At 39.7% G+C, this 17,208-nt stretch overlaps 1 protein-coding gene across 8 annotated transcripts in view; it reads left to right on the top strand.

Annotated features, from left to right (window-relative positions):
* Positions 1-17,208, top strand: part of PIEZO2 (piezo type mechanosensitive ion channel component 2) — a 239,562-nt gene that overhangs the window by 143,848 nt on the left and 78,506 nt on the right. For 7 of the 8 annotated variants that reach the window (XM_069957790.1, XM_069957784.1, XM_069957789.1 and 4 more), the window contains exons 7-13: positions 1,038-1,251; positions 6,690-6,852; positions 7,773-7,901; positions 12,026-12,064; positions 12,454-12,592; positions 14,238-14,386; positions 15,277-15,510. In XM_069957790.1, coding sequence (XP_069813891.1) covers positions 1,038-1,251; positions 6,690-6,852; positions 7,773-7,901; positions 12,026-12,064; positions 12,454-12,592; positions 14,238-14,386; positions 15,277-15,510 — 1,067 coding nt within the window. The remainder of the gene's footprint in view (positions 1-1,037; positions 1,252-6,689; positions 6,853-7,772; positions 7,902-12,025; positions 12,065-12,453; positions 12,593-14,237; positions 14,387-15,276; positions 15,511-17,208) is intronic. The other variant, XM_069957786.1, reaches the window with a different exon arrangement.

Raw genomic sequence — 17,208 nt, 5'->3', positions numbered from 1 at the left:
ATGATATGTTTATATCAGCAGACTCTCAAAATGGGATGTCAAGATATATGTGCATGGATAGAAGCAGGTCTCATTGACTTTGATGGCCTCAATGTAGTCAACTAATAAATACTGGTGATGAGCCCAGCATGGAGCAGTTGATTGCCAGTGGCTGCAGCCCCAAGGTTGCCAGGAAAACATGAATACAGCTATAGGCTATATCCATGTTTACCGTGACTCCCTAGGGCTGCATCCAACTGCTGCAGCCACCGGTAATTTAATGCTTCATGCTTGTATTCTAATGAACCTGAGCATACTGTAGGTTTGCTGATCCATAGTGACTACATATGGGTAATTTTCCACATGTATGGACTTAGGCCCTGATTTATCAAAAGGCATAAAATAGACCCTGGTGTAAACTGCCCATAACAGCTAATCACAGGTCAGCTTTTGTCTCTAGTGAAATGATGGCTAAGCTGTGATTGGTTCCTCTGGGCACTTTATACCAGGGCCTATTTTACACCCTCTGATAAACCACCTGGGCCTCAGACAACACAGCACACCATGCTTTTAAGTCTTTCTAAAAGCATGTATACATTCAGCAACCTGAACAGTTACCTTGGTTTAGACCTTAAGGCTATGTTCACACTATGTAAGTCCCACAGAGTAGTGCTGCAGACTGAGGAAATATCGGCCAGAGTGTATACACATGGTATACACTCCGGCCGTGACTCCTAGCGGCGCCGTAGAAAACTGACATGTCAGTTTTCTGCAGCCGCTATTCAGTGAATAGCGGCCGCAGAGAACCCTGTCAGTGCACACAGTGGAGCGAGCGGCTCCGGCCACACGCTCCATTGTGTGCTGTGGTGAGTTCTGATGCGGGCGCATCACTTAAAGTGTTAATGATAGCCCACTCTTCTGTGGGTGGTGATAGGAGCAGACTCCTGCACCTGAGTAAAATCTCATGACATTTTTACTGTAAATGTATGTCACTTCTGTACAGTAACTATTCTTCCCCGTATAGCTCTTAACGTCTCTATTTTTCTTCTTCCTTCTAGGCATGATGTTGCCTTCATTGACCTCAGCTGTGTATTTCTTTGTATTTTTGGGGTTATGCACATGGTGGTCCTGTTGCCGAGTATTTGATCCGCTGATATTCAGCTGTCTATGTGTATTAATGGCCATATTTAGTGCAGGGCACTTGATTGGACTTTATCTGTACCAATTTCAGTTTTTTCAAGAGATCATTCCACCCGGTGATTTTTATGCCAGGTAGGTAATAAAGATAAATAAAAGAATGAATGAGTTAATTAATTTTCTGTTCTGTTTTTTTGTAATAAAAAAAATTGGCTGAAATTACAGGCATATTTTTAACCATTTTGGCTTTTGGTTCATTTTAGGCCATTTTTTCAATATTGCTGTGGCCATTTTGGGCTTTTTGGGGTCTTATTGTAAAAACTGTAACTAAAAATGTCTTTTATTTTGGACATACTTGAAAACACATTCAAGAATGCAGGCATATTTTGGGTCTTTTAATTTTACAGAGTTAATATTAGGAAATAAGGTCATTATTGGGCTGTCTTTTAAACCATAAACTGGCTGGTCTAAGGTTCCAAAAATGGCCCAAAATACTTTATGAAATAAGGCCTTACGCTTTGTTCACACATTATTTTTTTGCCCATTTTTAGAGTAATAAAAAAAACATACATAATTTTGTATACTTTATATAAATTGCTGATGTTTTTAAGCTAATATTTTACCAATTTTATTATTTTGCCCATTTTTAACCTAAAATTGGAACATGCTAATTAATTAATTTACCAGCCTTTGAAATAATAGCCAATTTTTCCCCGGCAAAATAGCAACTGATTTTTCATTGACAACAATAGAATAAATAAACAAAGTGGAGGGACTGTGGTGAAAATGCTATAATACGTCTTATAGCATGTATTTATTAATATGTACATTAAACACAAACATGAAAAACAGGTTTTATAATTAGATGATTATAGGTAGAGGTATAAGGGGTAAGGGGTAAAGGTACGAGATAGGTTACCCCTGGTTTAACCCTGCCTATTGCTGAAGTGGGACCCCCTGGTTTAGGCGTCCCCAAACAACAGGAGGGACTGACCCTGTGCTAGGGTTGTGTAGGTCTTTCCCGTTACAGATGTCAGTCGTCACTGTGTCTGGTAATACGGTAATATACAAAGTGTGTAGCATATAAAAGGCAGGTGTAGATGTTATTTTGTCGTGGTTCTGATATCCCTTCTTCCGTTTATCCAACGCGTTTCCCTTGTTCTATGGCGACAAGTTCCTCAGGGAGTAGGGAGTGTTGGAGTATCAATGGGATATGCCTTGATACATGCTGGAGCAGTAGCCAGCACACGAGGACGCGCCTCCATCAGGCACCCTCGCACAGAGGGTAGATGTCTCAGCATCTCTGAGACCTCACAGCAGACTCATCACTCTGCAGGAGAAAAACTATCTGTATCAAACTAACTACATCTGTTTACTAACACCATCTGGGAACTGAGATTGCTGGTTACTTATCTACTACAGCTCGTATTAATACTATACAGTTGATCATACTGTAAAGGCAGAAAACAACTAACACACAAGACCAGACACAAATCTGGATAAAGTGACCACAACTTGTCCACCAGACGTATCTCTATACATACAACAGTGATCCCCTACAACAGACCTGGGAGCACCCACAATATTCATCTGTAAAATTCAGTTTTTCCTGGATCAGACTGAGACATGTATCAAGGCATATCCCATTGATACTCCAACACTCTTCCTACTCCCTGAGGAACTTGTCGCCATAGAACAAGGGAAACGCGTTGGGTAAACGGAAGAAGGGATATCAGAACCACGACAAAAAAACATCTACACCTGCCTTTTATATGCTACACACTTTGTATATTACCAGACACAGTGACAACTGACATCTGTGACGGGAAAGACCTACACAACCCTAGCACAGGGTCAGTCCCTCCTGTTGTTTGGGGACGCCTAAACCAGGGGGTCCCACTTCAGCAATAGGCAGGGTTAAACCAGGGGTAACCTATCTCGTACCTTTACCCCTTACCCCTTATACCTCTACCTATAATCATCTAATTATAAAACCTGTTTTTCATGTTTGTGTTTAATGTACATATTAATAAATACATGCTATAAGACGTATTATAGCATTTTCACCACAGTCCCTCCACTTTGTTTATTTATTCTAAAAAAGCCTAGGACTGTGGGAACTCTCTACCTAAGTTTAATCATTAGGTTCCCCGACCCAACTGCTAAGCTCATTGACAACAATAGAACACATTATTAACATTGGTTTTGTAGCTATTAAAGCACAATTTCATCAATATTTTACAACTATAAAACGTGGCCAATTTGACTATATCCTATGAAAATGAAAACTATCTACCTGGGGAGTTTTGTGGCAGTTTTTGTTTCAGCTTTTAATAGATTCAGAAGAAAGAAAAAATATTAGTCTTTCCTTTATGTTTCCAATTTCAGTAGCCAACTCAAAAAAACTAGTTGTTACTATCAATAAATAGCTTAGGGTGCCCTCATTACGTCTTTTTTTATTTATTTATTTTTACATTTTTTAATATTCACTCTCATTCCTAAGATAATTGAGTTTATAATTTGTTTGAGAATTCAGTTAATAGTCAGATGGGTGTGATTATATAGTCAAAGAGTTTTCATGTTTTACACTGAGGGACATGTATGCTTAAAGGGGTTGTCCAGGCTTAAAGGGGTTGTCTCAATTTCAAAATCAATTGGTGTAAAAAAAGTTATATAGATTTGTAATTTACTTCTATTAAAAAATCTCAAGTCTTCCCATATTTATCAGCTGCTGTATGTCATGCAGGAAGTGTTGTTTTATTTTCAGTCTGGCACAGTACTCTCTGCTGACATCTCTGGCCGAGACAGCAACTGTCCAGAGCAGGAGAGGTTTTCTTTGGGGATTCATAGAAAACCGAGACAGAGTTCCTGTCTCGGCCAGAGATGTCAGCAGAGAGCACTGTGTCAGACTGAAAATAAAACATTTCCTGCATGACATACAGCAGCTAATAAGTATAGGAAGACTTGAGATTTAATAGAAGTAATTTACAAATCTATATAACTTTCTGACACCAGTTGATTTAAAGAAAAAAAAATATATTTTTGCTGGACAATCCCTTTAATACAAACCCTATGACTGTATAACCCCACTCATCACTCTAATTATTAAATTTAATGTCATGTCCATCTGACGGTTAACTAAATTGTCCGAGATATAAACTATTAATCAACATATTACGGGAACAGGAGGGCATATCAGGTAACCATAAAAAGCAAATATTTTGGGTTGGCCACAGGTCCTCTTTAAATCTACATCTGTCTATGGTTTGAATCCCTGCTGAAACAAACGCCACAAGTTTCCGTGTGTGAACCTGCCTTTATAGCCTTTTCTGGAATTAGCAGTTTCATGTCTAATTAAAACCGTGTGCCTCCTGCAGCTCGGCAGAGCCCTGCACAGAAGCCGATGGGTTTGCTTAGGAGAAGATGTTAATTAACGTGTGGTTTCGTTTAGTTTTTGCTAAATTGAGTAAGCAGGCTTCATTCATCCTGTGATTTCACTTTCCATCAGCCAGCAGTCATTTTCGAGGCTTATAACTTCCTGGCTGTTGCTGCTGTAATTCTTTGAAGTAGGGATATTAATCACAAGAGAGCCTTTCATACACTAGAATTTTTTGCATGAAATTTTCAAAATGCCAATATGACTGCTTGAAATGTACACACTGTGGCCCTTTAAAACACATACAGCTGACTGCTGGACTACTATTTTATTGATTTACTATAGAGACGGACAGGGCTCACCAGACAATCGATACATAACTCTTTTACAGAAGGCACATTAACTTGCCTTCTGTAGTTTAAACGGGATGTAGCTTCTCTCAAGCAAAAATCCTTGGCGTCTTTCCAAATGAGTGCTGAGCCATGTAGAGGAGCTCATTGCTGTGCCACGGATGTTACTGACCTTATGTGCGCTTTGTAACATTTGCATGAATTTGCAATGGTTGAATGAATTAAGGGTGTCCCCTACTGGGTCTGCTCGAAAAATACAAGGGGCTTCAGAATGTCACAGTTTTGCAAATAGTTGCTTACAATGTATTTGCATTATTTTGTGGCTACCTTAGGCTGATAATATTATTATGGACTGAGGAGGCTTTTACTAAGTTCCTTGATTTTTTGCTGGCTTGACACTATATTTTTCTGTCTTTTTCCATTTCAGTGTGATTCATTTTGAAGTACAGAACAATGTGGTCAACCACACTAAAACAACGTATATGTATTAATCTGTTTTTAATTTTTATAATGTCAGTGGGAAAGGATTGTACGGCACACAGCAACATTAATTTTTACCATTCATTAAAGGGGTACTCCAGAGAAGAAAATCTTAAAAATCAATTGGTATCAGAAAGTTATGTAAATTTTTAATTTACCTCTATTCAAAAATCTCAAATCTTCAAATACTTATCATCTTCTGTATGTCCTGCAGGAAGTGGTGTATTCTTTACAGTCTTACACTGGCTGACTTTCTGCTGTTACGTCTGTCTGTTACAGAAACTGTCCAGAGCAGGAGAGGTTTTCTGTGTGAATTTGCTCCTGCTCTGGAAAGTTCCTGACATGGACAGAGATGTCAGCAGAGAGCACTGTGTCAGACTGGAAAGAATGCAGCGTTTCCTGCAAACATACAGCATCTGATAAGTACTGGAAGACTGAAGATATTTTAAACAAAAGTAAATTAGAAATCTTTATAACTTTTTTTTACTGCCAGTTCATCTATTTATTATTTCCTCCAGAGTACCCATTTAATGTATTTTGTTTTCCTTTTTAATATATATGTTAAACAGAAATAAAAAATGCTGTGTGAACCCTGTCTTCTGACTATAATGCTGTATCAGGGGGTCTACAGATCATGTTTGGATATACTCCATGGGTATTTCAACATATATTGCAAAGCAATGATAAAAAGGGCCCACAAAGAGCTTCTACCCCTGTGCCATTTGGGCTTATAGTACAATATTCCTATTACTATTAGGGTGAAGCCATACTAGGAGCCATCTTCATGCAGCCAAAATCCAGCCGCCAATTATACGCCCATTATCTAACGTGTTTCAGCGGCATATGGTCAGCTGCTTCTGTGGCTTCTCCCTGATATATTGCTGTTATATTGGACAGCATATTGGGATGCCTGCCTAACAAATTAGGTCAAGGTAACATCTGAAACTGTTACTGTTACTTTAAATAATAAAGCTTAATAGGCATGGTGAAAATAAGCGGGACCTTTTTTTCCATAGAAGTAATGATAATAGTATATTTTCTCTACAGTATTTGGCCAGGTTTACACAGTGTATGATATCAGCCGTTCTGTGACAAGGCCGCTGTGAGTGAAGTTCACTCCGGCTGGTCAAAGCCGCACTAAACATTGTAAGTTTTGTGCGGCGGCTATTCAATGAGTAGCAGCTGCACAAAACTGACATGTCAGTTTTCCATGTGGCCGCTTGGAATCCCGGCCTGATTGTATACAGAGTGTATACACTCCAGCCATTATTCCATAGGACACAATGTTATTTTCATTTTCATTAAATAGTGGCCAGTGTTGCAACGTTACGTGAACTTAGCCTAAATTTATTCTCTCTCTGTTACAGGCTGTTTGGTGTCACTTCAATAGTTCAAACCAACTGTTCATCTACATGGAAATTCATAGCAAATCCAGAAATAAAATGGTACCACTATACCAACCCAGTCATGCTGTTAGTACTGTATTACACATTGGCAACTCTGATCCGTCTTTGGCTGCAAGAACCTGTCGTAAGTGTAACATTTTATTAATTATTTATTTTTATTGATCCCTGGATTGGATGTTCTTGCTCCAAGGAAAACACATTAAAGAAACCACTTAAATACAACTGTATCAAACTCTTAATGGACCTATTTGTTTTCAGACTAATACAGTACAGTAAGTTAGTTAGCATTTTCACTTTGTCATTGATCTCTATTGATCATTGAGTTGTCCTGTCCTTGTACGGTCTAATTCTTATTTCCTGCGCATTTCAGGGTTTTATCCAGAGCTTAATCCTTGAACAAAGTAAATGGCTTCTCGCAGTTAGTTGTGAGCGAATTCTTATTTATTTTAGAAATTAATTAAGTAACACATTAAAGACTAAAAAAAAATTAGGTGGAACTGAGAAAAAATGGTGGTAGGTCTCATGTACCCTGCCTTCGGTTGTGTATAGAGGCTTAAATTATACATCTAAATAGGGTACAGAGGTATAAGGAAGCAGATGGATAAAACCAGCTGTTCTGCTCAGTACTAAAGGAGCTGCATAGGCTACATGAACTGCCATACAGGCTCCACGCCAGTATGCCATAAAGTAAACTAAAATCTTTATAAATGGGATGTTTGGTAATGGAGGAGAATAGAGCGGTACAATAAAAGCTCTCTTGACACTGGCAGTACTGGCCTCCATTGGGCCTCCAAAGAATCATCAAGAATACCAGGGCTCCAAGAGAAACCATACAGACAGAGTGGTATTCATCATGAATTGGCCCTAGGATGTTAGTGTGAACATAGCCTTAATAAAATAAATGTATTTTGCTTGTTTCATTATTAAGAACTGCATGTAACGTTATACTTTTTATATATTGTGAAAACTTTTTTTTCATTAATTAGTAGCATTGTTTAATGATAGGGAACTATCTGTATACAATTGACTTACATACTTTTGTAGGTGGTCTATGAAGAAAATAAAGAGATGGAAGAAGTTGAGGGGGAAGAAGATTGCAGCCCACCTCCACTCACAGCCGAAAGAAGACGAAGCCTGTGGTATGCCACTCACTATCCTACAGACGAGAGAAAGGTAGGCCTGTTTCAATAAAATGAAATAACAAAATGTAATAATAAAAGAAAAAAACACTGAAAATTAGAATTTAGCCCTGGTTCATATTTCAGTATAACACTGTACAGACTCATTACTGTGCATTGTTAGGCTGTGTTCACATGTCGTGAGAGACCAGCCGTTCCATGACTCTGCATGATGATCTTTCCGGCCGCAGTGTTCTGATGCAGGCGCATCAATGCGCACTCGCAATTCACTGAATTGTGGCCGCAGAAAACTGACATGTCAGTTCTTTGCGGTGCCGCATGGGATCCCGGCTGGAGCATATACTATGTGTATACGCTCCGGCCGGGATCCCATAGAAGAACAGGCTGTGTTTCACACCCCAAAACACAGAAAAATGCAACAACTCACCGTAACAGCAAGATACAGACCCACCATAGACATGAAAATAATTAAAAGCAGCCCCCCCAACTGCCCAAAAAATTCCCACAAAAATAATGAGTCTCTTGGTTACTATTTGCAAACAGCGTAAACTGCCTCACCACTATAAGGTGGACTCATATCGAGGCAGACCCTACACTATGGCCTCTCCATGGCGTATAATACGCCTATGCTCTGGGCATGCAAGATCCGTCTAATACCTGCAAAAATAATTGCACCACCTGGGTGAGACAGGTGGAGTGCACAACCAAATAGAGGCAGCCACTCCCCCAACTGGAACACAGAAAAAAAAGAAAAAAATTGGCCAGCTCTCCTAGAACACTGTTCACACTAGGCAGGAGCACGTTGCCATGGCTGAAATTGCGAAGACACAAAAACACAGAAAAATGCAACAGCTCACCGCAACAGCAAGATACAGACCCACCATATACATGAAAATAATTAAAAGCAGCCCCCCCAACTGCCCAAAAAATTCCCACAAAAATAATGAGTCTCTTGGTTACTATTTGCAAACAGCGTAAACTGCCTCACCACGATAAGGTGGACTCATATCGAGGCAGACCCTACACTGTATGTACACTATGGCCTCTCCATGGCGTATAACACGCCTATGCTCTGGGCATGCAAAATCCGTCTAATACCTGCAAAAATAATTGCACCACCTGGGTGAGACAGGTGGAGTGCACGACCAAATAGAGGCAGCCACTCCCCCAACTGGAACACAGAAAAAAAAGGAAAAAAATTGGTCAGCTCTCCTAGAACACTGTTCACACTAGGCAGGAGCACGTTGCCATGGCTGAAATTGCAAACACACAAAAACACAGAAAAATGCAACAGCTCACCGCAACAGCAAGATACAGACCCACCATAGACATGAAAATAATTAAAAGCAGCCCCCCAACTGCTCAAAAAATTCCCACAAAAATACGGTTCCACACCGTACAAAGTAGGGTGGACATTGACTTAGACTGTCTTAGACTTGTAAACAATGCTTATCCTTGTGTAAGGGTTTAGTCCCTAGCCATCTGTATGGACACAACTAAAAACATTAGATATACTGTATGGAAGTTTCATATTAGAGAGCAAAGACAGCTATTGTAGACACTCATCATCATTCTCTTTGACTTTAAAAAACAAGCAAATGTAAGGATAGTCCTGAAAATATGATTACTTAAATGATCACCGCCATTTCAACAAACTTCATAAATCAATTATAGGATTTTCTATTTGCATATAAGCAAATATAAAAATGCTTTCCTCTCCTCTTCTGAGGCTAATTTCTTTGTTAACTCTGCAACTCATCCGTCACCGTTAAAGAAAATAACTTAGATTTGCCCTAAGAGGAAAAACAGAGGGATCTCATTACATGTTCTCTGTAGACATCTATGGAGAGGAAAAGGGAGAGAAATGAAGGTGGAGAGAAAGACAGAAATAGACTGCAGGAGTGTCTAATTACACACAAGGTTTGAGATAAGGGGAACGGGGTAATCTTAACAACTTAGGCTGCAGTACCACCCTGCACCACCAGATGTCACCTTATCAATAAAACAACCCACACTATATTTTATACAAACAAACACTGGGCTTAGTTCATAAAAAATATAAATGATATTTATTATATATACGTTGGTACCAAATACATATTACATTTCATTGAAGTAAAATTAAAAAAATGACCACAATTATTAAAAAAATTTTTGATATAAAACCGGTGTCAGCAGGTATACATAATCATAGAAAGTGCAATTTATAATAGTATCTTATGTCCTAACTTCTATCTTAATATGTTGCACAGGGATATATATATCTCTATCAGGGAGCTAAGAGGTCTCTCTCTAATATCCCATATGCTTACATTCAATCTTGAAGGGATCTAAAACCAGCATACTATTAACATCTAATTCTATTGCACTCACCCATGCTGCCAGAACACCAGAAAGAGCCGTCCCTACGTACGTTTCGTTTCTTCCTTAGGGAACTGCCCCTTTCTGTTCCCTACCCCCCTATATATGTCTGTATCCCAATTAACTCACCCGCATTTCCGGGACCACGGCGCGCCGAGTCGGAAGAGGAGGTCGCGTCACATCCGGGCAGGCAGCTCACTCCTAGTGCGCATGACCGCAACATGACGTCACGGGCATGCGCACATCGGATCTTGCAGGAGTGTCTAGTAGACATTAGATTTCACCACAGTGCTTGAGATTTACAGCTTACACTGCTCAGTTCTACGCTATAATGTCCTCAATGCATCTGCTGCTTCTAGGAATGTGCAGAAGGAACCCCTCTTAGTTGAGTGTGTAGTGTATGGGGGACATCATAGTGATTAACTCTGGGACAACTGAAAATTAGAGATACTTACACAGCTAAAATCTGGTAAAAAATGCATATACGAGTTGTATTATAGCTAAACATTCTGCAATTTTATGTAAAATATTCAGATTTTAAACCAAATTTGTGGAAATTATTTGTATTTGGAAAAAATTAGTTACAAATAACATAAGACATATAGGAAAAAATGAATTATGATCACACTGTGCCGAGTACTTGTGTATTTGTAACTTTGCAGTTGTTGCTTTTGTGTATGAATCATTCATTGGTTAAGCCTATAAGAGAGTGCAGTTTGCTTGTCAACTGTGTCACACAAATATGTTTGACTAAGACCTTTATGGAGCCACATGGATTGTACTCCAGAGGTGTAGACACTTTGTGCACCACTGTATGGTACCAGGTTACCAAGGTGTTCTCTGTAATATGGAATGAGATAAAGCATGCCGCAACTTACTTTCCATCAGAATCTGTCAGGACTAGTGATGAGCAAATATGTTCGTAAATGTTCGTATGTTAGTACGAGCATTCTTGAATTTTTCGTGTTTGCTGATCGTGAACATTTTGTTCGATGATCAGAATGGTTATAATGATTATTTTCGAACATGCGAAATTTTTTCTCGCGATGTACGCATCTGTGTAATTTACGGTTTGCAGCTGATAATCTGTATGCATGTGCGCAGACGCTTCTACTGTACTTTTGTTATTTGTTCGTGAATGTTCGGCGAACATGAACTGATCCGATCGTGATAATTTTTTTTAATGTTTATGTTGAGGATCCGAACCGAACATTGGGAAGTTCGTTCATCACTAGTCAGGACACAACTGTACATCTCTATCAGAAATTAGACCCATACTAAAGAGATGTATACATCTCTATATGTGCTGTATATGGCTTTGTACATGTAAAAATCATAATATGGCCATACACGTGAGATTTTACAGAAAGATTTTTTTTTTTTAAATCACTTACTTTCCAATAGTTTTTATTAAAATGTGCTTCAAAATTGTACCACTTTATTATGGTTTTTAACTACAGAAAATCATGTGTGACGTATCTCTGGCATTTTATATTCCATTAAATGATTCTCAGTTTATTGTATTGCAGATGTTTCATTAAAGAATAAACTGCAGCTAAAATACAATATATGTATTCAAATAAAAAATAATGTTTTTCTATGTATTCTTTATCATGCAAGTATTTCTCATTGTATTTTAGCTACTGTTTTACTTTAATGTCAGGTGTGTTATATTCTGCTTCTATTTGGTTTCAGTGCTCTGTGAGTATTTGTTCTCTATGTGTAGGGTTGCATTCCAGCATTGTAATCATTGTGGCTACCATTAATTTTTTATTTTTTTTGCTTTGCTTTTTGCAGCTGCTTTCCCTGACTCAAGATGAATACAAGCCTTCTGATGTTAGTATACAAGCAAGGGTTTATGTCAGTTGTGTCAAACCTGAGTAGCCTTTTATGCATGTTCAGTTTCAACACTAACCTGTCTATGTGTTGATGAGAACATATTGAGAGATCTGACCGCCAAAATAGGAGTGTTAGCCCATCAGGTGATCAATAAAAATATATGCATGCACATTGCATGTTTAATAGGAATTTACATTTAGGCAGATGAACCTAACCTGTGTTAGGTTGCATGTATGAAGTCTTGTTATGAAAACCTGACATGTAGTATTTGACTCTATTGCAGCTGCATAACCTTAGACATAGGTTTGTAGTATCCTGTTGTATTCTACACAGTAAGTTTTTTCTAAAATTTGATTGAATATGTTGTGACAATCGGCACTTTACAGGTACTGCTTGTTACAGTCAATGGGACACCAGTTGACTATCATTCGATAAATACATCACTCCCTATAGAGAATGGACCGACCAAAATAGATATGTATTCTACACCACAATACAAATGGGAGCATACAGACGAGATTTCAGGTAAGAAAACAACTTTGTAAAGTTATCCTATAGGAAATAATCAGTAAAATTGAAATCTGATGATTTGTTAGCTGACAATCTCCACTATTAGTAATACTTATGGTGGAACTGACTCTTTGTGTGTGTGTGTGTTTGCCATTTTAAATAAAATAATTCTTACAGTAGATTTGTACAATGTTATCATTTTCTTATTTCTCTTTATTATTGACACCCCACAGATCGAATATTGATGTCTTATCCCACGGATAGGCTATCAATAAATAATTCCTGGAAACCCCTTTTAAAATGACCTATTGCTTAAATGAAGCATTTATGTTTAACATATTTTTTTTTTTACATTTTCCATTTTACTATCTTTATTATAAAATATTCCTGAAATCTTGCCATTTTCATTTTGGCCACTAGGCTTAAAGGAGAAGTCTGGCCTCCTTATTTTCTAATTCTTCAGTGCAAGAGCGCTGTGCCGAGACCCTCGCCAGACTCCGGGGTCTCTGGCTCTGCAGACGTCACAACCCTGCTGATGGACTGGCCGCTCAGCCAGTCAGTGACTGGGGTGGGATGCTGCCCCAGTCCCTGATTCACAACTCGGTGAAAAATTCCTTCTGGTGGGGGTCCCAGGGCCGGTCAGATGGCAAACCGTGGGCATGGGGAGACGTAAGCAATGTTTTATTGATACTCTCTCCACTGCCCCTGCCACCTATGAGAAGTTAGCGGAGGCCGGACTTCTTAAAAACTCAGCTGAGACTTCCTGGTCTGTACATATCATTTCCCAGCAGTGCCCTTCTATAGACAGGAGAGCTGGCACCAGTATATATAACACACAATAGCTGGGGCTCACAACTCAGCCCTGCCCCCACCTGTCTCATGTGGAACAAGCCCACCGAGCATGCTCACAAATAGGTCCTATAGAAAGAATAAGGTCTGAAGATGTTCACTGTGTCAATGTCTATGAGGCATACCGTAAAGCATGTCAATAAATGCTGTTAAAAACAGTTTAGGCAAGAAAGAATCCCTCATAATAATGTATCAGAAGTAAGAATACAATCATAAAATAGAAATAAATTAGAAAAAAGAACCTGTTCCAGTATTTTTCAGTATGTAAACAGTAAAAACAAATCTAGGTAATTCTTTCACTTTAAAGGAGACCTGTCACCCCCCGTGCCGGGGTGACAGGCTCCCGACCCCCGTTAGAGCCCCCTATACTCACGTGATCCCGCTGGGTCCCGCTTCCTAAGCCGGTCGGGTCACGGAGATATCAGCGCCCGAAGCTCGGCGCGCGCGCTGACAGGAGAGTCCGATGCCCATAGAGAATGACGGAGCATCGGACTCCCCATTCATTCTCTATGGGCATCGGACTCTCCTGTCAGTGCGCGCGCCGGGCTTCGGGCGCTGATATCTCTGTGACCCGACCGGCTCAGGAAGCGGGACCCGGCGGGATCACGTGAGTATAGGGGGCTCTAATGGGGGGTCGGGAGCCTGTCACCCCAGCACGGGGGGTGACAGGTCCTCTTTAAGGGCCTTATTCTACAATTACACCTTTTTGGATCCCTGTAATGGCCACGATCGTAGGAGTGTGTGTATAAACCATAAGTCAGTAAAATTAGTACATGTGGTACGATGAAAATGACTAACATGTTTCCATTAGAAAAGAAAGAAGAAGAAGAGGAGGAGGAGGAGAGGGATTTTGAAGAAGATGTGTCTGAGAAAAAGGAAAATGCCAAAGTTCACGCTATGGTGGTAGCGCTGCAGTTCATCATGAAGCAGAGCTACATCTGTGCTCTTATTTCTATGATGGTAAGATAAAAAAAATGCTTATATGGTTGCTTCACAAATAAAAACATTTGTTCTAAAAGAGCCAGTTCACATGAAGTAAAACTGGTGGAATTTTGCGGCGGAACTCTCTGCTGTAGAATCACGCCAGCCTCTGTGTTACACTGGAAGTCTATGGGAGGGCTCAGGCCTACTCTCTCCGTGTGGAAGAATTGACGTGTCAATTCTTTTGAGCAGAGAGGTGCAGAGAGAGGAGGCGCACAAGCCCTCCCATAGACTGCCTGTATGACACGGAGGCTGACGGGATCCCGCGGTGGAGAGTTCCGCTGCAAAATTGTGCCAGTTTTACTCTATGTGAATTGGCCCAAATAGGTGATAATAAACCATGTTTAAATGTAATATGGAATCAAGGCCTAAATGTGGCCACACACAAGGTATTTGCTGAAAACATTTTTCTTTTAATGCATAAGCTCTATAAGGCCACTACCACACAACATCTTTTCTTGGACGTTTGGCTGACTTTTGTTGGACTGCCGTCATTTTGAGTCCAGATAATGCCCGTTTTAAAATCATGGCAAAGTGTTTGTGTTTGGCAAAGTATTTGCATCATGGCAAAGTGTTTGTGTTTGGGGAGAGGGGGATAAGCCACCATTGGTTCCTTGTCTTCAAAAAGAACAAAGGATTGCAGCTCAATACCCATGAGTTGCCAGCCAATCCCACCGAAATCTACTTTTACTCTATGCGTATTAGAGCTTTAGGCATAACAATTTATGAGTTACACATATGACATGTATACATAAACAGGATACTTACTTACACGGGTTGGTTTAGAAACCATTAACCTTGGTTGACATTACCTCTGTTTGCTGTTTACTTGCTTATTCAATGCCATTTTCTATATTATTTCTCTTTAGGCTTGGAGTATCACCTACCACAGCTGGTTAACATTTGTTTTACTCATTTGGTCTTGTGCTCTCTGGATGATACGTGACAGAAGGAAATATGCCATGCTTAGTTCACCCTTTATGGTCATCTATGGCAATTTGTTGGTAACATTACAATACATTTGGAGCATACAATTGCCTGACGAACTTCAAGAAGTTTCAGGTCTCCTTGAACGTAAGAGCCCAGAGGAACTTGCGTCAAAGGTAAAAAGTTTACACATTTATAAATAACTTCAGAGCCATTTTCAGAGCAAGTATAATATTAAAATGTCTTCCCGAAAAGGAAGATATATGAAGTGTGATGTACTGTTGTGGGGTCCCTGCCCAGTGCTGTGTTCACATTATCTCTATGACTGATGTTACACATTGAGTAGCTTTCATTAATAATTCCCATGTTCTTCATCACATCTCAAACATCTGACTTTGAGGCTATATGGACATTGGGGGGGGGGGGGGGCTGTATTTATTAAGCCCTACACCTGGCAAAAATCAGCCAAATGTTGCAACTTTTGGCTGATCAGGAAGCCAAATTGGTAGAATTAAACAAAAGGGGGCAGCTATCCCCTTGTGCTGAATTTGCAGGTTATCAGGTGGGAATTGAAGTGAAAATCTATATCAGTGGTGGGATTTATTAACACTTGTGGCTCCTAATAAATCCTGTGCAATCTTACACACAGTATTTTGCAACCAAAACCACGAGTGGATTGAAAACACAAAAAGGCTATGTTCCCACACTTTATGGCTATGTTCACCAGTCATTGCAAGGGGAGGCCAGGCTGCTAAATAACGTCCGTTATTTTAGCCTCAAAATAACGGACGTCTTTTTAAACTGAGCTGAAAAAAACGTTGTGTGAACATAGCCTATTTGTGTTCAGTATTTTGCAACCAAAACCAGGATTGAAAACACAGAAAGGCTATGTTCACACACTGTTGAAATTGAGAGAATTGGGCGTCATTTCATGGCAAATATTTTCATGGCCATATTTTCAATAAAATAATGCTCTTCCTTAAAGCTACTCTGTACACACAATCTGACCCCCCCAAACCACTTGTACCTTGGGATAGCTGCTTTTAATCCAAGATCTGTCCTGGGGTCCGTTCAGCAGGTAATGCAGTTATTGTTTTAAAAACGACTTTTAATCCGGCAGCGCTGTGTCTAACGGTCGGGGCTTACATTTGTATATGCATTAGGCTGGCACAACCTCTCCTTCCCTCCTCCCCGCCCTCCTCAGCATTAGGAATGATCCAGGAACATTTACTGCTGTTTGAGCTTTGCACAGGTGTCTTAACGATCCAGCCCATGTTCATTATGCACACAGAAGGGGAATAGGAAGCAATCTGCCTGGAGTATTCCTAATCATGAGGAGGGTGGGGGGGAAGGACAGAGAGGTGGTGCCAGCCTAATGCATATACTAATGTAAGCCCCGGCCGTTAGACACAGCGCTGTAGGATTAAAAGTCGTTTTTAAAACAATAACTGCATCACCTGTCGAACGGACCTCAGGACAGATCTTGGATTAAAAGCAGCTATCAGAAGGTACAAGTGGTTTGGGGGGGGACAGATTGTGGGTACAGAGTCACTTTAAAGTAAATGGGAAATTAGCCGCCAGTAAACACACTGTATAGAATAGTGGCCATAATTTATAATGACCATCCAGATAATGAACATGCTCATTATTTACGACCTGCTTTTGCAAAATAGGGATTTTTTTTCACCCATTCACATATTGTTTTCTTATTATGCAACCTAACAGTCGTATTAAGTTTTTTTTTACTGTGCCTTAAAGCTTTTTTGAGCACTTGGGACCTAATTTGGGGGCCTTTTTTGGGCTGTAGCAAACGCTATAACCTAAAAAAAATCTTTTTCTTTTTTGCATATTCTGAACTGTCTATGTCAAATATG

This window comes from Dendropsophus ebraccatus, chromosome 2 (assembly GCF_027789765.1).
Source record: "Dendropsophus ebraccatus isolate aDenEbr1 chromosome 2, aDenEbr1.pat, whole genome shotgun sequence".
Lineage (NCBI taxonomy): Eukaryota > Metazoa > Chordata > Amphibia > Anura > Hylidae > Dendropsophus > Dendropsophus ebraccatus.
The sequence above is the reverse complement of the archived record's forward strand: the minus strand, read 5'-3'. Positions and strand labels throughout refer to the sequence as shown.